General features: G+C 34.0%; 1 protein-coding gene across 10 annotated transcripts in view; it reads right to left on the minus strand.

The window, feature by feature from the left end:
- LOC128231469 (RIMS-binding protein 2-like) overlaps window positions 1-25,620 on the minus strand; it is a 147,973-nt gene that overhangs the window by 76,866 nt on the left and 45,487 nt on the right. For all 10 annotated transcript variants that reach the window (XM_052944335.1, XM_052944337.1, XM_052944338.1 and 7 more), the window contains one exon: window positions 5,692-5,802. In XM_052944335.1, the coding sequence (XP_052800295.1) occupies window positions 5,692-5,802 (111 nt within the window). The remainder of the gene's footprint in view (window positions 1-5,691; window positions 5,803-25,620) is intronic.

A 25,620-nucleotide genomic window follows, 5' to 3' on the forward strand; every position in this document is an offset into this window, starting at 1 on the left:
GATCAGTAATGGCTGTTTGCTGATATATTACCAAAATAATTGTTTGAAATGATATTTTGTCCAATTGAGATGGCAGTTCTTCAAATCTGTCTTTTTTTTTGTTGGTAAATCAGTACGCAGCCAGTCTTTCAATCAAGTGAATCAGTAGAGGCTGGTTCAGTAGACATAATATAACCTCGACCACTAAAACAGAAAAAGGTCATTAATATGAATTAACCAAAATAAATTGTTATGCCACATATACAAATACCAGCTTAAACCATTACTGGATATAGGCCTAAAAAAAAATTTGTTTGGTTAGGGTTACATCCTTGTCAAAAATAGGTAGGGTAGGTAGGCTTTTTTTTTTTTTTTTTTTTTTTTTTTATTTATTAGGCTTAACATAAGAATGTCATTTTCATCATTGGAGAATGGTGTTAAGGTTATCTTCTATATAAGCAATTAAGGTTTTAAACTACATATTAAAAGCAAAAAAAATAAAGACCTTTTTTTTTTTTTTTTTAGTTTTTCATTTTTTTTTTCAAACTGACTATTAAAACGTTAGGGTCGGCGCCTATTCCGTAGGTAGGGTCGGGTAACCCGAACCAAATGTATTTTTTTTTTAGGCCATATGGTAAATTGAAAAATGTGCAAAACCATGATTTATTACAGAGCCTATTTTAATATTCATGATCATCTGGATTTATGGCTGCTTCTGGCTGTTAACAAAATTTCCAATCAGGATACAATTAATAATTAAGAAACAGTTTAAAGAGAGGCATGTCGCATATCCATTATTTTTGGAAAATGCAGAATAATAACCCTTAAACCAGCTGAGTTTTCGAAATAATATTTTGCCCAACAGAATTGCAGTATTTTCCACATCTGCCATACATTTATTTTGGTGAATCATCAGTAGTTCATAAATGAATTTAATCAGGTGAATTGAAAGATTTAAACAGAGGCTGGGCCAGAAGACACAATATGATCTCGACCACTAAAACAGTTAGTAAGTCATTAGTATGTATTCACCAATTAAAATTGCACTCTCACAGAATTACCATTATTCCAACAATGTTATAAGATTGCTGACAAAAGAGCAGATCACAGATTTTCACATTTCCATTCCAAATTTATTGTTTTATGGCCTGAACCATTACTAATGGTTTAAGAAAAATTCATAAAACATCAATTTTGGAGAGGAAATACGAAAATCTGTGATCTGTTGTTTTTTTTGTCATCAATCTTTTATTACTGGTTTTCAGATATTTACGCAAAAGACTGCTCGTTCCAAGACAAAAAATAAAAAAGGTGTCAAAACGTTCAATCTGTGAGAGTGCAGCTTTACGGTATATGGTCATGCAACATACAAATAACCTTAAACCATTGTAAGGCAGATTTGAAAAATACTTCCATCCCAATGGACAAAATATAATTTTGACCACTAAGTAACATTGATATTCATAAATCATAAAAAAAACTGACACAGTGAAACAAAAATTTGTGTCAACATTTAAAGGGGGTTGACACCAGATGATTGCAAGAAGAAAAAAATGTCAAATTCAATGCGTACTTACTGATGTATCACATCATTTACAGCATCCTTCGCAGTTTTGGCGCAGTTAAAACATTGCGTTGGTTTATTTATCTTTACTCATGAACAGATATGACTTGCGCATTATGCGCTATTATAAATGTGGAAACACAGATGAGACAGCAACATGATTGTTGCGTTCAATATTTTAACCATGTAAAGTTATGTATTATCAACCTACTAGTTGCTTGCATTGACAATTCTAGGTTGGTTTTGGAGAAATACTGTTTTTGCCGATTGTTTGACCATCTGGTGTCTAGCCCCTTTAAGGAGAGTAAATACAATTATGGTAAACCATAAAGCTGAAAACGGTAAATTAAGAAAAGAAGATGTGCAAATACATTTTCAGCATTTATATGATGAAGAGCCTTTTTAATATTCTATCATCTCAATTTGTGGCTGTTTCTGGTTGTTAAAACAATTCCCGATCGGGGATACAATTAATAATTAATGGAATGGTAATATTAGAAAATAAGACAGTCTCATGACCTTCAACATGAAATATTACCTGGGGAATTATACAAATATGCAAACATTTATATAACCCTAGTCTTTTCTATAAAGAGAAATTTATTTTAAATTTGCATCAATTCTGTGATGTTTTAAAGGGTTCCATATACGTAATACCTGAAAGATGAAAAAAAATAAATTCTTTAACTTTAAATGCATCATTCAGTTAAAACGGACTAGACACCAGATGATACAATTGCAAGAAATATTTGAAATTTGTCTAAAACTTACATTTAATTGATATCGTTGGGAACAAGGCATTGTATCTTACTTAGAGGTGAATCACATCACTTATGACACATGTATCTTTCGCAGTTTTTGCGTATTTTTCCGATTCAAAATTTGCTGGGTTTGTCTTCCATGTAAATACCAGTAAATTTACCGTCCTCAGTAATATGCTAAATATACACACTTATATATAACCTGCGAAACCATTTATGCTAAAACTAATTGTAAAGATGTTCATAAGCATATTTTTTTATTTATAATTTTTGGTAACAGAAAAATGTCAAGAATTTAAAAAAAAAAGGTTTTATTTTTTTAAAGATTTTCTGACCAACCCTATACCTGAAACAAATACTTTTTATTTCCTTAATGCAATTACAATTGTACTCCCTTTGAAAAGCATGATGATACAAACCGTAAGTGAATGTGCAAATGCATTCAAACAGCTTCATATAAGGTCGTCATTTTAAAAATACAGCTAAACGGCCTGCATTTTCATTTGAAGTAGGCACAATTCAATACATTTGATTTTTTTGTTTTACAGTAATGATAAGACCAGAATAATGAAATTTCAAACATGGACCTCTTAAAGCTGCACTCTGACAGATTTACCATTTTGACAACTTTTTTTTATTTTTTGTCTTGAAATGAGCCAATTTTTGCGTTAATATCTGCAAACCAGTGATACAAGACTGATGACAAAAGATCACAGATTTTCATATTTCCGTTCAAAAACTAATGTTTTATGATTTTAAAAAAATGCATAAATTTGTAAATCTGCATGCTATCTTATGTTTTGTCAGCAGACTTATATTACTGCGTTTCATGCATTTTTGCAAAAATTGGCTCGTTCCAAGATGAAAAATATAAAAAGTTGTTGAAATGTTCAATTTTTGAGAGTGCAGCTTTAATAAGAAAAAGGGTCCATTAAAAAATGTAATATGAAGTCATCTTGCTTCGGCAAAAATTATGTTCATTTTAAAAATACAGCTAAACGGCCTGCATAATCAAAGAAACAATTTTCATAAAACACAGAATTACCGTGTATTGTAATCTCTTGTTCTGCGAATTACTACAGATATTCGCAATATTGTGGTTTGGGTTAATTAAGGGACGTGTATAATTTGTAACACCATTATTTACCCATGGCAAATATCAGTCAATTAATATTTCTCTGGGTTTTCAAATTGCTTCCTGATAGATATGGAAAATAACAAAGTTAACTTTATTCTCCCAAAAGTTAAACTACCCTACGTGTTTAACCAGAAATTTAAGAATCTTTTTATTGCCTAATTTCTTGAAAAAAATGCTTTAAAATGGTGATTTCATTTTTAAAAAACTCATGTTTCTATATTTTAATAAACAAAGAATATACAATAAAGGGGAACAATTTAAAATGATGGCCAAATGCTTTTTTTATATTTTATTGCATTATCTTTTTTTACTCAATCAATTAAAAGGATCAAAACCAAAAAAAACCCATATAATTTGTGTACAGATGAAAACATTAAAGGGACTGTCTACCTAGAAGATTTCATTCATGCGTGTTTGGCTAGTCAATGTTATCACGTGATATTACCAAGTTAGGTATAAAGCTTAAATATTCCAACCGTTTAGAGTAAGCCTTCGTAGCACAGTGGATACAACCCTCAGGACTGCAATTTTGGCGACACCAGTTCGAACCAAGTCTCCGACTTGATTTTTTTTTGCATTTTGGTATTTTTTTTTACAATTATGATATCAAAGAGTGAAACCTTTTATTTAATAATCAGCGATTCATTACAGAAAAAACTTTTTTTTGGTGCCAATCTGGGTACAGTCCCTTTAACCTTTTTACCATTGCAAAAAACAGTTTAGGAAATTCTTGAAGCTCAGGTAACTTAAGGTGCTTCAGTAATACGCCCCAGACACATACATCAAATCTCGGAACGCGCAACTTTGTCAATGATGCTTAAATAAAGCTATGAGAATTCTATTATTACAAAACAATGAGGACATATTCGCCATCATAGTATATAATCTGCTTACAATCCAATATCCTTCGTATTTAAGTTTTTTATACACTTATCAATGGTGTCTCCAAGGGGGAGGGATTGACAGTGTTCACTGTCAATCTGGGAGACAAATGGATAATCCATTTCACTTCGAAACAATTTAGACAATATGTAGAATCGCTGCAAGCAGTTTATTGCACTGTTTCTAATCTGTCTGGATCAGGGAATGAAATGCTAAAAAAAAAAACAGGAAAAGAGGGTTTAATGTCACCAAATTTCTCTTTATGCTGTTTTATCCGACACCTAGGCGCACTGTTTCACACTTTTCCGATAATTGCAGGCATGCATGCCGATTTATTCAGCAATACATTCCTATCATAAAAATATTTCCCCGAAAGTACAAATGGCGTAAAAAATTGAAATCATATAAAACAATTTTTTTGTATATAATATTGTATGGACAGTGAAGAAATTCTATACAGTATAAATATAAATAAATATGATTATATTATTCAACAAACACACTACTGTTTACTGTCAAAAATATAATTTCTATAAAAAATATTAACTGTGGTTTTGGATTATATATTCGATCAACACTTAACATTCTGCAAGTTACGAAAAATATAATAAAATTCCGTAAGGGCTGTACATGAATTATCGAGCAGTCATGATTAATTCATGAATTGTAAAATCTGACAGACTGAAGTCCTCCACTATGATAATACTGAATAATTTCTGATCTTTTCATGGCCAAGAGGCTGTCATGGGACAAGCCATAGTGATATACTGTCTAAAAGTGAAATTCATGCACAAAAAAAATGATTTTGCAAGCAAACCAGAAATGATTTACTTCCTGTTGTACAGGGAACAAATGTCAGTGACATCCGCACACATGAAGATTGCACTTTAGGCGTCATCAATTAAAATTGTTAAAAAATATTTTTAGGAAAATCATTACTGAAAAGCATATATATAATAACACTTGCCAACTCTGATCATGTCAGTATATATCCCATTTCACTGACCGCATAGTGTTATTCACCTCTTTTTTGTATCATGAATATCACTCTTTATGGTCCATAAAATTATGGACATAACAGTGAAACCTGAATTAAGAGGCCACCTTTGGGAAAAGGTCAAAGTGGCTGCTTAAGACAGGTGGCCTCTTAATAAGGGTGGGAAATTTCCACTCCTTTAGCTTTGTTTAAACAGGGTTCTATTATAATTATATCTTATGTATGATAAATGACTTTCACTTCAATGACATTACTATCATCTTTGGTCAATAATCAAGTTAATTGTACGATGTCCCCCTAGATATGGGGGAGAAATAATGAAATGGATGAGAAATGATGTGGGCAACAAAATATTTGCATGGTCCCTTACCAATCGCTCAGTATCACTCTGTGCCCGCTCTAGTTTTGCAATTTCCTGTTTCAAAACTTCGTTTGTATCCTCGAGTTCTCGATAACGCTCCGAGCTCACAACCTTCGAGTCCTGAAATGATACATTATTTTATGTCAAAGCTGGTATTATTCTGTTTGCTAATTAGTTTGTTAAACTGTTGATTAACAGTGTAAATAAATTATTAGATTCACTAACCATAAGAAATAATTAAGTGGTCGAAATGACATTTTGTCCAAAAGGATGGCAGTATTTTTAAAATCTGCCAAACATTGATTTTGGTAAATCAGCAGTCTAAGTCATTATTGATTTTAATCATATGAATCGGTAGATTTACAAATATACTGGGCCAGTAGATAAAATATAATCTCGCCCACTGTGCTGGTGAAAGGGTTATAAGTAGGCATTTACCAAAACAAAATGATAATGCAACATGGGTCACAATACACCATTTATTTAGGTGAATACATACTAATAGCATTTAAAAACAAGTTATTTTAAAATCTGTCCATACAAGGGAAAGTTACAGCCCGGACACAACAACCTATACTCTATGTCCTTATATGCAGCACACTTTTGTGAATAAACACTAAGTGTGACCTTGACCTTAGAGGTAGGGACACGGGTCTTGCACGTGACACGTCGTCTTGGTATGTGGAACACATGTGGCAAGTTATTTTAAAATCTGTCCATACAATGGAAAGTTACAGCCCGGACACGAGTTATTGAGCCGGACACACGGACGGACAGTGCGATTTTAATAGGCCCACCTTCGGGGGCATAAAAAATAATGTTCACAATAAATTTCTGCTTTAAATAAAATTTCTGCGTAATTCTTTCCATATGGAAATAACATGATTAAAAGGTCATTCATTACAGAATAAGTAATAAGATATCTAAAATTGATAAAACCAGCCTATTTAAGTTCTATCAACCTCAGTTAATAAGTTTAATAAATGTTATTACATGACCACAAATGTGATATTTTATTTATATCATATATAGCAACATAATTTTATGATTTATAACATAAATGCCTAAAACGTCGCTTACAATATAAAGTTACATAATGCTATTCATTTATAATGTCACATAAATAGTTATAACACCAAGGTTATAAATAAAAATATATAATATATATTATATAAAATACCATATAATAAATGCAAGGAATAAAAGACTCTGCGTTTAGTATTTCCTATAAAGAAGACATAAATGAAATACAAAGCATCTTTATAGCCCTTTAAACACCACATTTTACTTTATGAGAGCATTTGATTCCGTGGATAATAAAATACTGTCCAAGATCTATACAACGTGTCTTACAAAACACAATTATGAAAAAAATAACCAGGAAATACATGAAAAACAAGAACTAGGAAATACATATATTAAAAAATATAACCTTCATTTTCAGCCAATGAAATAGCTTTACAGCGTCACAGTATTAAGCACTATTTATGCTTAATCGTAACAGATATAACTTGTATGATATCATATGGTACGTAGTAAAACAATTCATTACAAAACAGACAACGGAAATCTAAAAGATATGAAGGTATGCAATCTTAATTATGAAACAAAAATTACATTATTTGCTTTCATAAATATCGTTCCATCAAGAATCAAACCTGTTTTGTGTTACAGAATAACATCTGAAATGTGCTAAAAGGAACAGTTATGAAATAAAGACTTAATTAATAAACCACAACAAATTTAATCTTCTATATATAACAGAAATGTGACGTTGAGAATATGCATGGCCCATTTGTGCAGAACTTTGTTTAAGTTAACAACATTGTTAACATCATTGTTGTTAACTTTCATATCATTACTTCGAGGATACATGTGCAGTTTACAGTATCTTTAGCTTTTTTAACTGTTCCAGCTGTACTTGTTTTAGCCAATGATATGAACACATCATAAGCTATTTCACCTTTTCAAAGTTAACAAGGATGCGGTTAACAACGTTGAAAACTTTAACAAGATTTCGAACAATTGTCCCCATGTTGCATAACAATATGTCTCATACAAATCCATAATTAAATATTATGCCTGTGATTCCATTAAAAATACTATTAGTACACGAGCACTGCAACCAAATACGCGGACAACATTCACCATTTTCTCCGTAAGCCACTAAATGTCATTGGGCATTAGCCTAGGGAGCATAATCAGCCTTAAAAGCTTTACTTGTACCATGTGCACTTTTAAAGCTTCACATTATAATGTTGTTAAAGTATTTTCAGCTGAAGCACCAATTGTCACAACTCTATGTCTTTCTGCTGTGGGTACCGGTATATATGTAAGAAACAATTAAAGGAAAATAAAGTACTAAGTAGAAATAGAATAACTGAAAGATGCATTAATTTAAAGATTATTTATTTTTCAACAGTTGTGAAGAAAGTTACATTATAACTTATACTAAGTCACTCTCATTGGCACAATTTTGCACGAGAGTGTTGCTTCATGTTGTGGGGGAAACCAGAGAACCCGGAGAAAACCCACTTGTGTGGCTTGGTGACCACCAATCAAACTTACATGCGCCCACGGCGGGAATAAAACCCGGGTCACTTTTGTTAGAAGTGAGTGCACATAACCACCACGCTAACCAGACAACTTAGCAACCAAAGCTGCGATTCAACAGATATCCTTCAAGTTTTATATCAAATATTATGTATTATCAAGTACAATGTTTGGAAAGCACACTTATTACGGGTAAGTCACAGACGCGCTTTCATCGAATGAGACAAGATCTTAACATCTTTCATACATGACCAATTCCGCTTCCTGTTTATGTATAAAGGATCTTGATGATCGGCACCAGAAGAATATGGTATGGTAATAGAATGTCATATAAATCCCACTTAAATCGTGAATAAATAATCTTCGAGCCTTTTCTCTTGGTTGCCTAGGTAACATAATTATAAGGCTGTCATTACAGCTGGCAGCCGTGTTGCTTCATCACATGGACATGATTGAAGTCTGGACTTCTGCAGTTTCATTTGAAGTAGACACAATTCAGTATTAATACATTTGTTTTTTTGTTTTGCAGTAATGATAAGACCAGAATAATGAAATTTCAAACATGGACCTCTTAAAGCTGCACTCTCACAGATTTACCATTTTGACAATTGTTTTTATTTTTAACCAGGTTTCAACGAAAACCGGGTTATTAGAATGAGGTTGTCGTTGGGCGGGCGGGCAGGCGGGCGGGCGGGCGGGCGGGCGGGCGTCAAACATTGGTTTCTGTTCAATAACTTTAGTTAGCATTTATAGATATTAATGAAACTTGGTGTGTTGGTAGCTTATGGGAAGAGCTAGCTTGGGATTGCTTTTGAGGGGGGTGGGGCTAAGTTCAAGGTCACTATTACTAAAGATAGAAAAATGGATTCTGCCCAATAACTTTAGTTAGCATTGATAGATATTGACAAAACTTGGTGTGTAAGTTGCTTATGTGAAGAGCTAGCTTGGGATTGCTTTTGAGTGGTGAGGGGCTTAGGTCAAGGTCACTATTACTTAAAATAGAAAAATGGTCAAGGTCACTGTTACTTCAAATAGAAAAATGGTTTCTGCCCAATAACTTTAGTTAGCATTGACAGATATTGATGAAACTTGGTGTGTAGGTAGCTTATGTGAAGAGCTAGCTTGGAATTGCTTTTGAGGGGGGTGGGGCTAAGGTCAAGGTCGCCTGTTACTAAAAATAGAAAAATGGTTTCTGCCCAATAACTTTAGTTAGGATTGATAGATATTGACAAAAGTTGGTGTGTAGGTAGCTTATGTGAAGAGCTAGCTTGGGATTGCTATTGAGGGGGTGGGGCTAAGGTCAAGGTCACTGTTACTTAAAATAGAAAAATTGTATTCTCCCTAATAACTTTAGTTAGCATTGACCGATATTGATGAAACTTGGTGTGTAGGTAGCTTATGTGAAGAGCTAGCTTGGAATTGCTTTTGAGGGGGGTGGGGCTAAGGTCAAGGTCGCCTGTTACTAAAAATAGAAAAATGGTTTCTGCCCAATTACTTTAGTTAGGATTGATAGATATTGACAAAAGTTGGTGTGTAGGTAGCTTATGTGAAGAGCTAGCTTGGGATTGCTATTGAGGGGGTGGGGCGAAGGTCAAGGTCACTGTTACTTAAAATAGAAAAATTGCATTCTCCCTAATAACTTTAGTTAGCATTGACCGATATTGATGAAACTTGGTGTGTAAGTTGCTTATGTAAAGAGCTAGCTTGGGATTGCTTTTGAGTGGGGAGGGGCTAAGGTCAAGGTCACTATTACTTAAAATAGAAAAATGGTCAAGGTCACTGTTACTTAAAATAGAAAAATGGTTTCTGCCCAATAACTTTAGTTAGCATTGACCGATATTGATGAAACTTGGTGTGTAGGTAGCTTATGTACAGAGCTAGCTTGGGATTGCTTTTGAGGGGGGGTGGGGCTAAGGTCAAGGTCGCCTGTTACTAAAAATAGAAAAATGGTTTCTGCCCAATAACATAAGTTAGCATTGACCGATATTGATGAAACTTAGTGTGTAGGTAGCTTATGTGAAGAGCTAGCTTGGAATTGCTTTTGAGTGGGGAGGGGCTAAGGTCAAGGTCACTATTACTAAAAATATAAAAATGGTTTCCGCCAGCAGTAATTTTCAATTACGTCTCTTTTTGATAAAAGTAAAGATAAAGTCATACAACAAACTAATTGGCTATAATTTCTGATTGCCCATATCAAAAACCTGGTTGCGTCGCATTGCGGCGCTTCTAGTTTATCTTGGAATGAGCCAATTTGTTGCATTAATGTACCATTCTGAAAACTAGTGATACAAGACTGATGACAAAAGATCACAAATTTCATATTTCTGTTTGTTTTATGGTTAAAAGTGTTACTAACGATTTAAGAAAAATGTATAAAACATCAACTTATGAACTTAATTATGTAAATCTGCGATCTTCTGTTATGTCAGCAGGCTTATATATTATTCACTCAGTTTCCATGCATTTTTGCAAAAATTGGCTCGTTCAATCTGTGAGAGTGCAGCTTTCAGAATATGGAAGAAAGCGTCCATTAAAAAATTGTAAAATCATCTTGCTTAGGCAAAAATTATATGTATATAATATTGATCTAAACAAGAGCATCGCATAGCAAATGCAAAAATTTGGCTGTTGTTTTTCTAAGCCCAAAAGGGGCATTACTCTGCCATTATTATTGCCTCAGAATGTTATATATAAACAAAAAGAAATTTCTAGTCAGTCAAACAAGATGGAAATTTACTCATGAATAATAAACTGATAAAATGTCATCCTTAAATGTTAAAGTTACATGACAAAATAAAATAACAGAAAATCTCAGACGACAAAGAATAGTTTGTTTCTCTTTAATGTCTTTGGTCTTTTGCTCGAAACAGTCGAAGAATGATGTAAATTACATATGACATGATACACTTTATTTTAATAGTTTCTCACAAAAAATTCATTTACTCTTAAAATCAGAATCCATCAAAGGGTGTTTTTCTGTGAATATTTGTGTTAATTAGGTAAACTCAGTGCATGAATACTTAAAAAGTCCATTAGACGACTATAAATTAATTGCTAGATTTTCATCCCCGCCCCTGCCCCTTCATTATTCCATACTGAACTAGGGTCTGTATTTACACATCGGTCCAGTATTGTCCCGGAACATCATTTAATCATACCTAATATGGTTTAGATGTATATAACTTAATTCTCATCTGAAAAATCAGAATTGTTAGAGGTTCATCTATGAGCTGATGTATAGAGTCCTGTATGCAATAAGAAAGAGCACACATGAACACATAAATTGTTCAAAAATAAAACAGTCATCTACGAAAAATAACAAAATAAAAATAAAAAAAATGTCAACTGGCGCCCCCATTTAAAAAAAGTTGGGGTGAAAATCTAGCAATAAATTTATATTGGCCTGAACTGATAATAAAGTCAATTCAACATTTGTTTCTGTGTGGAAGTAGAGTAAAAGTAATACATCATTATTAATAATTATGATATATAACGCCTTATAAGTCAGATCTTTAAACTATCAGAAAAACTTCTTTGATATAAATTTCTCTCGTGATTCTATCAAAATTTCTGCAACATAATCAGATTGTGATGTCCGAGCTAGATCGAGGATGGACACGCAAAGAGAATTACTGAATCATACCTCACCATTGACATAAAATCATTAGGCGGCATAATCATAAACGAAAAAGCATTTCGCTGTTTTCATTCTCCCCAAAAGGATAATGCAACATTGATGCCCACAAATTATTCCCGAAAAAAACTCAGCCCCTTAATTATATGAGGTGTTAATGAGCACTTTTGGTATTGCAGCCTTCTGTAAATTATATAGCTAGAGATTTTTGCTTTCCATATTAGCTGGTAATGTGCTGATTTTATTTTTTACTTTGATACTAGTAAAAAAAAAACCTTCCATTTTACCACTTTTGGAAGGTCGGCTGAATTTATTCTAACACATTTATGATTGTTTATAAACAGAATTATGCCATTTCCTGGTTTTAATAAAATGTCTTAATTCAGAGATTGATAGCATTGGTGAGTATTAGAATCTAGGCAAATGGAGCAAATGACAATCATCTCATCTGTTCTGTTCTTAGTAAAACAAGGACCTTAACTCAACAATTATTACACTCAAGAGTTATAATAGGCCTCAATTTCCATGTGGCAACATGTGCATTAAGTTTCATATAAATATCTTTAAATCTTCTTCTTATAATGGTCAAGGTCACTGTGTAGGTCAAGGTTTAAAAGCTTTAGTATGCCACCACTGCCTCAAACACCTGAAGGCCTGGATGATGACTACACTTGTTTTCCTTCTGAAATAGGCAAGCTGATGCCTGCAGAACAAACTATTCAAAACAAAATCCTCATTAGGAATCAACAAATCATCATCAACACACAATTATGGCCAATTTCACTGAAATTTAAGTAAATGAAGATTAAAGAGCCATTCAGAAAAAGGGAAGCTGTAAATGACAAAAAAACACAATTGTCAAAATCCAAGGAAGAATGTTACAGAAAATGGAAATTGGAATGTCACTGGGTAATTGACATGTCAGTGGGAACAGCAGTCAATAGTTTATCTTTTGTATCAAGAATTCAACACGAAAGAAACATCTGCTATGTTACCGCCATTATGATAAAATTACACAAAAATCTAATGAGATTTTGTGCCATGTTCATTTTATTTAAGCAAGCCATGCCACTCATACATTCAAGCAATGGTTCACGGGTGATATATTCATGCCATAATGTCACATGGAATTCCATGAACATAGTGCACTTGAGCATAAAATAGATTGACCTCAATATGATCTCATGGCTTGTAAGATACTCAATGACATAAAATGCCTTGAACTGGTGTTACTGAATTTCTCTGTGTGTCATTGGGTTGAATAATTGCCTTAAATTTCTCAGTGAGTATGAAATGGCTTAAGCTTTTGACCTTCTTTATGTGCAATGGCTTGAACTTTGAATACTTGTGTGCCATATTGGCTTGACTGTATAAATCTATGAAAACCATGGCTTGAACATGTGAGGTTATGCTGTGGCTTCAAAATATGACCTTCTAAGTGCCATGACCTCGTCTGTGCCATGGCTTCCATGAATGACCTGTGCGCCATGGCTAACATGAATAACTATTTGTGTGCCATGGCTTATGGCTTATGATGGCTTAAATAAATGACCTTTTGAGTGTCATCACTTAAACAAATGACCTTCTTTGTGTGCCATGGCTTCAACAATTTAAATTATAACCTTGTGTGTGCAATATGGCTTGAAAAAATGACCTTCTGTGTGCCATGGCTGAAACAAATGACCATCTGTGTGCCATGGCTAAATCAAATGACCATCTGTGTGCCATGGCTAAATCAAATGACCTTCTGTGTGCCATGGCTGAAACAAATGACCATCTGTGTGCCATGGCTAAAACAAATGACCATCTGTGTGCCATGGCTAAATCAAATGACCTTCTGAGTGCCATGGCTGAAACAAATGACCTTCTGTGTGCCATGGCTGAAACAAATGACCATCTGTGTGCCATGGCTAAATCAAATGACCATCTGTGTGCCATGGCTAAATCAAATGACCTTCTGTGTGCCATGGCTTAAACAAATGACCTTCTGTGTGTCATGGCTAAATCAAATGACCTTTTGAGTGCCATTGCTTAAGCAAATGATGTTCTGTGTGACATTGCTTTAACAAATGACCGTCTGTGTGTCATGGCTTAGCCAAATGACCTTCTGTGTGCCATTGCTTAACCAAATGACCTTCTGTGTGCCATGGCTTAAACAAATGACCTTCTGTGTGTCATGGCTAAATCAAATGACCTTTTGAGTGCCATTGCTTAAGCAAATGACGTTCTGTGTGACATTGCTTTAACAAATGACCGTCTGTGTGTCATGGCTTAGCCAAATGACCTTCTGTGTGCCATTGCTTAACCAAATGACCTTCTGTGTGCCATGGCTTAAACAAATGACCTTCTGCGTGCAATGGCTTAACCAAATGACCTTCTTGTGTCATTGCTTAACCATTGCTTAACCAAATGACCTTCTGTGTGTCATTGCTTAACCAAATGACCGTCTGTGTGCCATGGCTTAATCAAATGACTTTCTGTGTGCCATGGCTTAAACAAATGACCTTTTGTGTGCCATGGCTTAAACAAATGACCTTCTGTGTGTCATGGCTTAAACAAATGACCTCCTGTGTGCAATGGCTTTATATAATGACCTTATATTTTACATGGCTTAAATGAATGACCTAATGTGTTCCATTGCTTAAATGAATGACCTTATGTGTAGCATGGCTTGAACGAATGACCTTCTGTGTGCCATGGCTTCAATGAATAACCTTCTGTGTGCCATGGCTTAAATGAATGACCTTCTCTGTGTCATTGCTTAACCAAATGACCGTCTGTGTGCCATGGCTTAATCAAATGACCTTCTGTGTGCCATGGCTTAAACAAATGACCTTTTGTGTGCACTGGCTTCAAGGAATGACCTTAAGTACGCTCACTGTGGCCTCAGCAGATGGACTTTTTGCAGGTCATTGGCTTTTAATTCTTACCCAACTAAAAATGTGAATGAAAACTAAGATACCTTCTAATATCACCAGTGCTACCAAAATGGTCTTTCATTGGGGAAAAGACAATTATGTACAATAGAAATTCTTTGGTTACGAGAATTATGTAAAAGGGGAGCTTCTTCGGTAATTCTAGACATCCCTGGAGCTTTACTTACATCACAATGTAATATACAAGTCAATATGTTTCTTGCAGCTGAGACCATCAATAAATCAATCATAAATGACTTGTTAATTTACCTCTGGCTTCCAGAATAATGCTTTTGTTTTGTCCAAAGAATGAAATTGGTTCTTCCCAAAATGGTTTGTCTCTGGTTTATAGTATAATTTCGCTCTTAGGCGATGCATTCCCTGACATAAACAATATGCACAGAATATTTATTTGTAGCAGGGGGTAATTTTACAAATGATCTTAGTAAAAACACTAGATAAAATGTCGGTGCTTAGTATTCTATACTTCTGCCAATCCAAATGTCACAAGCATTTCACGTTAATTATGTAATCTAGAATTTCATCCAGTCTGACCTTCCATAATGTTAAAGCCTTATAAAGTTCTGGGTGGAGTATTATAACAAACTTTCCAAGTGATATGTTAAACTTGTCTATTGTTCTCTGTTAGTCACTAAAGGAACTTGACACTTATTTAAGCCAGAGTTGAGGCAGACTGCTACATAATGGGCGAATGGTTTAGAACCTTTTTACAGTAAACAGCGCTCTTATTATTATTTAATTTTTAAAGGGCAATTGTTGTAAACTTGACATGAAATATTTTACAATGTGCTGATTTATTTTTTAACTAAAACAAGTACAGCTGATCGAAACAGTTTCAAATCTTGTTAACGATGATGTTACGAAACAGTTTCAAATCTTGTTAACGATGATGTTAATAAATATAACTTAAACAAAGTTCTGAAAAATTGGAAGTTGGCAATGATGACAACACCAAAGCTAAATATGGGAGATGAACAAAATCCCAAACAACAATTTTGCTTAGGCAAACAAAATCCCCCCCCCCCCACACACACCAAATTATTTACAGAGGCAGACAACCCCCCCCCCCCCCCCCAACAATTTTGCACAGGCAAATCAACCCCCCCCCCCCCCCATATATATATATCATGTTCATGTGTTTTGCCATTTTCTACGCTGATTTACCACGTTGAATATACATGTAGTATTTCATTTTCTTACATTTTACAACATTTTTTTTCTTGCTTATTTTCAAATTTTGGGCAAAAAAACATTTAGTATTATTTTTAATTCAACTTAAAAAAGAGGCATTTTTTTCACTTAAAGTTAATATTTTTCACTAAGATGCTTAATATGAATACAGATCGACACCCCTAGCTCATAATTGAACTAAAACCAAAAGAGACCAGACAACACTATCAATTGGCCCCAAAAAATTGCCAAAAGGAGGGACAATTGTTTACTGGTTATGACCAGACATTTGTCAGGGCAATTTCTCTTACATCGATACTAATGGATCCATTTTGGGCCATTAACTATCACCCAATACACAAAGGAGTAATTAAAGTCTCACAAAATGTGCCAAGCCATTAGGACCATCTCCAGAAAATAAGTCAACAGTTTCCCACACAATAAAAACATTATTAGTTTGATAGAGGCAAACTATGGAACTATTTCTGCATTATGCATAGAGTATGTCATTTCTTAAACAAGGGTACCACAAGCAGTTGCCGGACCACTCATCTATTTGTCTCTGTTGCCTAAAATTCAGCCCATTGTCATTGTAAACATATGTACCAAGTTCCATTTTTGTTTAAGCAGTATTCATTTTTGCCCATTGTAAACATATGTACCAAGTTTCAGTTTCGTTTCAACAGTATTTATTTTTGCCCATTGTCATTGTAAACCTATGTACCAAGTTTCAGTTTCGTCTCAACAGTATTTATTTTTGCCCATTGTCATTGTAAACCTATGTACCAAGTTTCAGTTTCGTTTCAACAGTATTTATTTTTGCCCATTGTCATTGTAAACCTATGTAACAAGTTTCAGTTTGGTTTCAACAGTATTCATTTTTGCCCATTGTAAACATATGTACCAAGTTTCATTTTTGTATCAACAGTATTTATTTTTGCCCATTGTCATTGTAAACATATGTACCAAGTTTCAGTTTCGTTTCAACAGTATTCATTTTTGCCCATTGTAAACATATGTACCAAGTTTCAGTTTCGTATCAACAGTATTTATTTTTGCCCATTGTCATTGTAAACCTATGTACCAAGTTTCAGTTTCGTTTCAACAGTATTTATTTTTGCCCATTGTCATTGTAAACCTATGTACCAAGTTTCAGTTTCGTTTCAACAGTATTCATTTTTGCCCATTGTAAACATATGTACCAAGTTTCAGTTTCGTTTCAACAGTATTTATTTTTGCCCATTGTCATTGTAAACCTATGTACCAAGTTTCAGTTTCGTTTCAACAGTATTTATTTTTGCCCATTGTCATTGTAAACCTATGTACCAAGTTTCAGTTTCGTTTCAACAGTATTTATTTTTGCCCATTGTCATTGTAAACCTATGTTCCAAGTTTCAGTTTCGTTTCAACAGTATTTATTTTTGCCCATTGTCATTGTAAACCTATGTAACAAGTTTCAGTTTGGTTTCAACAGTATCTATTTTAGCCCAGTGACATTGTAAACATATGTACCAAGTTTCATACTGGTTGAGACAGCATTATTTTTAAATAAGTCAGACATGTTAAATAATTATACATTATACAGTCAGTTCAGAACTGAGAAGAAAGTCAATGGACTATATGGAACCTTTTTCCTTTAGGTTTCAATGATTTTAACGGCTTGTAAAAGTTTTGCATGACAAATTACTGCGAATCAAGTCAGTACAATGACTTTCTCTAAACTTTAGAAGATAACTTCAGAAGGGGATTCTTGCAATAAAATAAGACAGTGGTTCTAGGATAGGCGAGCAATCTAGTGTCATAATCTTACTCTTGGAGAAGCCTAACATACCCTGACATAAATTGGAACAAGAAATAGACTTAGGACTTAATCAAATTGCTTGTTTTGTCAATGGTCACAGCACCGGTATATGAAATATTATTTGAGTTTTTTTCCAAGAGTACCATTAAAGCCCTTAATTGCTCATCTATCTTTAAACCGCTACGTAAAATAAATGTAATATCCAATACATTGCAAAATTATTTGATGATTACCATGCATCTGTTTTTATAGAATCAAAATTTTACTTACATTATAGATATTGATTCTACTGAATAGTGTATCCAAATTCATACAACACGCAATTCAACCATCCATCAGAAATCATGTTATTCGTATTCCCAACAGAAATATTTGTGAAAGAGTTAAGTATTTTATGCCATGTCGACCATTACAATTCCAACAGTAATATTGCTTAGTTTGGTAAATTGATGCTTTTTACAAATGCTACATTTCTGTTAACCTATTTTCATTGAATTCACACCATGAAATGCAAGCTTTGATATTCTGTCAGCTGTTTATAGATATATGTTGTATTTTCCCTTTAATGCACTTAAATACAAATACGCTATTTAGTAACATTTTTATCTGAGAAAAATCTGATTCCCAATGTGAGAAACTACAAAAAGATCTAAGTAAAATGTCAGAACAGTTATTAAGTTAAATTAAGCATAGGCTAAAACAAGACCTACCTTAAATACAGTGAAATTTGTTACAGCCAAATAACAAATAACGAATCAAACATGTGTCGTTACTCCAATGCGTTTCTAAATTCAAAGCACAAATATGTCGCTCACTGCTTACGGGGGAAGAAAAATATCGTCACACTATCAAAACAACGATAGAGCACAAGTTCTGAATAAAGATTTAATGTAATGCCTTAATATTGGGGAGAGTTTCGTTGTAGTAGTAGTAGTAGTAGTGACAGTCCATATTGATCCGAGTTGCAGAGACGTTTGCAACTGGTCAATAACAGCTCCTTAATGACACTGAGTAAATCGGAATTAAATCATGGCTGGCTCACATATTGGTCTCCAGCGGGGGTAAAAAATGTATTGGTCTTTATTTTTTACTTCATTCAGGAAAAAAATTAGTTTTGCAGTTAGGCCTGTGAAATATTCTTTTAAGGTTCTAGACCTGATTTTTCTTAAAAAGAAACAAGTGGTAATTTTTTATCTTATTTCTTTTAAAAGGGAACTTGAATTCCGCAAAATGACCATGTTGCTTACTGGCAAAGTCCACTTTTTGGAACGTAAATTTGACAAGAAAAATTGACAATACAAGGGCCACAACTCTGGAGTTAGTGATGTGATCATGCAGGCTGCATGTTGTCATAATCAAACTCAGTGAATATATTTACCAATGAACAAGTTTGGTAAAGATTGAATAACATAGTAAGAAAGCGGAAATAAAAGTCTGATGCTGCAGATGTGGACCACAATTCTGGACAACAGAATCACTGTAATATGTCTGCCAAAGTTTTTCTTCCTATGACAAATAAAATTGTGGAAATTTCCCGACAGAGGCACGTGCAGATGTCAGAATTTAAAACAGTTTTTTTGGCCTCTGTTATAATCAATCATTGTCCAATAGATGTGAGAATGACTGCAGGAGGTTATTTCGTTCTGATTATTTTTATCATATGAAACTAAAGATGACTGTGACAACAACAATGATATTTTGTTTAAAAGATGACAAGGGACACATAACAAAGAATTTTGATTATATCTTTTAATTACAGCTTCCCAAGCAATGCACAGAAAAAGGTAAATACCTGCACAGATAAAGTACAAAAGCCATAACAACAATGTAACAAATGCCCCCGTTAATGACATTAGGGACTGCCATGTCAGAATGGGGATAATTTTCCATTAAAACTGAACTCTACAGACTTTTATACATTCAGTCTACGTATGGGTAAGAATTGGTCCGCTTATTCAGGGTGTGGAATCACGTGACTTAAAGGGGTTCTCACATGGGTCACCATGGGTCATACCGATGTAAACAAACAAAGTGATGATAATTTCTAATTAACATTTTTCATAGAAAAAGATATGAAAATATTTCCATGCTTTTTTCTGCTTCTAGATGTGTGAAATATTTTAAATTTACTTGTATTTAATACTGCAATCCTTGGCCAAAATTGCAGCGTTGAATCGTTCTACAAAGTTCCGCCAAGTTGAAATTTTGCCCAAGTCATGTGTTTCCCCAACCTAGGTGCTATTGCAATGTCTGCAGCCACAAATCATCTAAGGCTTCTCTTTGAATAAAAAAATCCTAAAATCCAATTTTCGTTGGATCAAAATATATAATTTCCACGTCTAAAGAAGTACAATAAGTATCAATCAGACATAATTTTGCAGGAAAACATCCTTTTATGTTTGCTATAAAAATACACTTAGTATATTAGAATTCTTATTTGGATCGAATCGCTCTCGAAAGAAATTAGAACGATTGTACATCACTCAAGATTTATTGAAAAACACATGTCCTCGGTAAAGAATGTATTATAATAGACGAAGGGATATTACATTGCCAAATAAAGAATTTCACATTAATCACAAACAGATTTCCTGAAATTGCTAGTCGGAGACAAAGATAACAAATTATGTCTGGGAATGCAGGAAATCTTGTAACAGCACACTGTCATGCCACATATGGAACATTTGAAACATTGGAAATGGAAATGGTTTTTACATATTTTACAACAATTGCAAAAAAAACCGATATATTTACTTATACTGAGTCACTCACTTTGGCAAAATCAGGTGCATGAAATAGTGTTCTTCACAGTTTTGAGGGGGAAACCAGAGAACCAGGAGAAAACCCACTTATCCAGCATCAAATCTGAACAGGAAAACCTGGGAATCAAACCTGGGTCGCATTGGTGAGAACCCAGTGCATTACCACTGCGCTTAAACCCAAATAACAAAATTACTGATTTAAGGACCTGGGGGCCGTAAAATTCTTCAAAATCCTAGGAGTGTTCTGACTTGTACATTTAAAAGAAAAAAAATAACAGCTATAATATTACCGTACAGATTTCATTAATGATCATAAGGCTTAAGATCGTTAATATCCAACAATAACTCAGTTTGGGGCATCAACTGCGTTTCAATGAAAGTATTGGAAGGTCATTTATCACATAGATTCTAGCCGTATTTTTACGAGAGTCCCCACCAGCACTTATTAACCGCTTACAAAGGTTTACGACTAAGAAATTGTAATTAAACAGGGCCCTGAGCACTGTTAAAAATCTTCCCTTGATACAATTAATCATTCTTTGCTCACTCTGCCCATTCTTAATCATTAAGATTTTAATTCATGTGATCTAACTATTACCAAGGATTCTAGGTAAAAAAGGGCCCCCTGACCTTAAATTGACAGTTCAAATTATTCACCCATCATGCTGTTTCAGGCAAATTCCATTTATTTATAAAACAGAAAAATCTATTGATATTTTGTCTTTTGTTTTTTTAGGTCAGTAAACATAAAGCCAGCTGAAGTCACTTTCCATTAACAGTTTTTCCCGAATTTATTCCTGGCCCGCAGATTTCACAGAAAATGACACTCATTTCTATGCAAATTTAATGCATACAAGCTATACACTCCAGGGAAAATGTAACAATCTTGATCCATGTGTTAGAATTGAGAATTTCTGTGGAAACAACAAATAATATATCAGTCAATAGAACACAATTAAAAAAAATGTGCATTTTCATTTGCACTTAAATGATCAAATTTACTGATATTTTTTTATTTAATCGGGGCAAATTTGATTTTCTAGACCAGGGTTTCTAAAAACCGACAATTTGCCGGTCTGGACTGATTTTGACCACACCGGACAAAATTTATTCTGAAATTTGTTAATAATAATATTTATACTTTCGGTTCAAAATGGCTAAGCCAGTAAAAATTGTAATACACAAACTTGGGTTTGTTATTCACAAATCCCCCAAACACCCCAATAAAAGTGACAAGATCACAAGATCAGATTAATGTGACTAGCTTCTTAGTTTCACTAAAATAAACACTTGAACTAACTAGAGTTGTAAGACTTTCCACGAGAAAATTATTAACAGTTTCTAATAATACAATGAAAACATAACAGGGGCAAGCCCAGTAGTCAAAAATTCAAAAATAAACCCCGTTTCGAGGTACATTAAGGCATTAAAGGCCTAGTTTAAGGAATGTTTGGAATGATAATCCTCTGCTGTGCATCTCCTGCTAATCGCACTGGTGTCACAGTAGGGGCCAATTTCCTGCCTGTGTATTGGTTTATTGGCTCAGGGCCATTTAGGGTCCATTTTTATAATAAAACATCGAAAACTACACAGCAGGATACTCAGATTGGAGATCTGATAAACCAATTAGGCAATAAGATTAAGATCAATTAACAGAGGTTGTGTACTAATACACATTTTTTTTTTTTTTTTTTTTGGGGGGGGGGGGGGGGGGGGGGGTTACTTATAGAAGGCTTAAACTAGGCCTTTAAGGCCCAAACAATGATAAACAACAGACATAAGCCTATAAACACCACATACACAATTACAAGCACCAGACCACTCACTCAACAAAGTCATGACTTATATTTTTTTACAGACAAAAGCCAAGAGAAATGATGCCTGGATGCAGGAACACAATTACAACACTACAATCTTTATTTAAAAACAGCAACAACAACAACAGCTGAACAAAAATTCAGAGGAAATGTTTCAGTTTAAAAGCAATTTCTTCTGCTAATTTTGAAAGGAAATATTTAACATTTAGACCAGAAAATCTGAGATCATAGTCTCCCAAGACGTACCATGACATTCTCAAATTACAGCGAGAAATCACTCTGGTTGATCAAAATGGCAAAATGTCATTGTGATCTATACCATCAGCAGCACGTAGCTAGCTGCTACACTTCCAAGACCCTGTAGACTAATTTAATCATGTTGTAGGGAAATGAGTACAAGATTAGTGGATATGATGATTCAGTTTTATGTGAATATATCCAACAGTTTATCATCTATAGCCATTACTACAACTAGAAACGCCCCAATGCGTCGAGAATAGGTTTTTAATATGGGCGATAAAAAAATCACTAAAGCATTTAGGCAAAAACCATTTTTCTATTTTTAGTCAGTGACCTTGACCATGACCCCCCCCCTCAAAAGCAATCCAAAGCTAGCTAACTACACACACCAACTTTCATTATTATCCATCAATGCTAGCTTAAGTTATTGGGTGGAAACCAATGTTTGACGCCCGCCTGTAGGCCCTTCTGCCTGCACGCTACTTGGTGACAGCGACATCAGCTACACTGCTATAACAACACCTTGACATTGAATTCCTTTATTAAAACAGACCTGAGCTAAAACACAGACAATATTCAGGAAAAAGAGGGTAATGTTTCATCAAAATTAGAAAACTGAAAACGTATTCTCCCTTGATGCACAAATGCAGTGAGAAATTACTCAAACTAGGTTATTGTGGCGTGATTAATTCTTAGAAACTGTCAACTATACAATTATCATAACACACAATCAACTGCATATAGCTATCCCTAGAGATGTCAGCCTCCAGGGGCCCCTTTCAATTATATCTTCCACTGCTTAAGAGTGCTTTGGGACACCCGAAAATTTATGGGCAGAATCTATATGCTAAATGTTCTCCTTTAATGACAGATATTTTAAAATATTTACACCTCAACTTCCATTCCTTAAATGAACTGCCTTTCGGCAATTGCGTTTATCAATCGATACATATCGGATATGTTCGGATCGCAATTCATCGCATAACAATATACATGAAAACTATTGATCTTGCTATTGTTTGTATTGTGTCAGCAGATCTAGTGAAATATAAATCAACTTTGACCAGCCCAATTGTGTCCATACCCCATAATGTCATCAACTCCGCAATTCATTTCTTTATTAAATGCAGTACGTCTAAAACACGGTTACATCTGGAAAAACTGATTTTAAGCCTAACAACCTTTACTGAAACAGGGTCCTCCAAATCATACATATGTAAAACTTGCCCTTATAAGTACAACTTTAAGCCAAGACATATGAATTGTATTGTAAGGAAACAAGATTGAACACCAAGGCTCGTCTGTTATTTGATAGTAAAAAAAGGACATTTCTCAATAATTATTGAAGCCTAATGGCAACATGTGTACCAAGTTTCAAGTGAATATCACAAATGTGTTTTTCAGTTATCAGATAAGGTTATGATGTGGACACCGCTGATGACAACGACACTAAGGCTTCAAGCAGCTATTACAAAGTGGATGTTGTTTATGATAATACACTGACTGGCCGATGCAATTGTACTATAACTTAAATAAAAATGTGTAGCGTTTAGAACAGCATTATCAATGCCAAAACTACGACTAAAATCACAATGTCTTTCCCTAGTTGAACAGATTCTCAAACAGAGGTGTCAAAAAGTCAATGGTCACCTAAAATTAGAAGTCGAACGAGAGGCAAACCATGACAATAAATAAAGCCTGAGTTACGGGCCTTACTATACATGTGCATATTTGCTATAGACACATGAATACCAGTTTCCTTTCAATATCCTGAACATTTTGTACATTTTAATGGCCAAGGATAAAGTGAAAGTTTTTGCATGTGCCAATGCCAGTACAACAACACCACGTCTTTGACAATAACTAAGTTAAGTTAGTGTAGGCCGTCAACAACGCCGCTACTGATGACAACAAAGCTATCAAAATATTCAGACATTTCTTCTTCAAAAAGCAGACTAAGCTAAAATTATTCTGTACAAATAATCAACATTGATTTTTTCTATAAATAAAGGTATCCTTACAATACCTAAACTTTCTTTACATCAATAATGAAGTCTGGGAGAAAACAAATGTGAAATCATTGTGTAAACCATTGACAATTAATTACCCACAAAAGTTAGCAAACAACTGCACCAGAAAATCTATTATATTCGTTGTTTTTTTCAGTTAACAAACAGTAATTATTATTGCGCTCTAGAAAATCCATGAAACGATATTGAAGTCAAGTGATCGAAATTAATCAAGGAGAAGTTTAAACACCACGGTCCCCTTCACAATGATTATTACGAAAAAATGTCAATGTTCATGTGTAACAAATTAATGGATTTATTACAATGGAGCAACAGCGACTGCTGGAATAGGTTTGTTTAATTTGTAATACATAAAAATATAACTGACTTTTAGTTTATCGTTGGAACACATGTAAGTACATGATCACTAGGTTACATAATGACTTCATGGCCAAATCAATTAATCAACTTAGTCTGATAGGCTAATAAAAGAAATGGCCAAATCAATTAATCAACTTAGTCTGATAGGCTAATAAAAGAAATAGAGTGCTGGACTCAGACTGGCTTCTTAAAGGCAATGTACTATTTATCAGTCTTATAAAAGAATTAAAGCACTTAGCTAACGCACTAAACTTCGCTGCATAGAAAATTGTAATAATGATTTTTGCTGCTGAAACAGTTTCTCTCGGAACTGATAAAAATGGGTCACATGATACTGTGAAAATTTACCCGTATTTCTTAGAAAAGTAAATTAGATTTAGCTAGCATTCTCAGAAAATGACATTGAAAACACCTTAATTCAATACATATAGAATTAGTGTCAGACACAACAAGAATATTAAAGGTACTGACACTTTTTTAGGTGACATCCCAGCACTTTTCACCATAAAGGACAAATGCAGAATTTCATGGAAATCTACAGAATATGATCCTTCTTATTGTGCCTTAGAGGCTTTATCAAAGGCCATATTCGTCTTTTCCCAGAATTGAACAGTTTCTTTAAAATAAAATGCAGT

This window comes from Mya arenaria, chromosome 4, assembly GCF_026914265.1.
Source record: "Mya arenaria isolate MELC-2E11 chromosome 4, ASM2691426v1".
NCBI lineage: Eukaryota > Metazoa > Mollusca > Bivalvia > Myida > Myidae > Mya > Mya arenaria.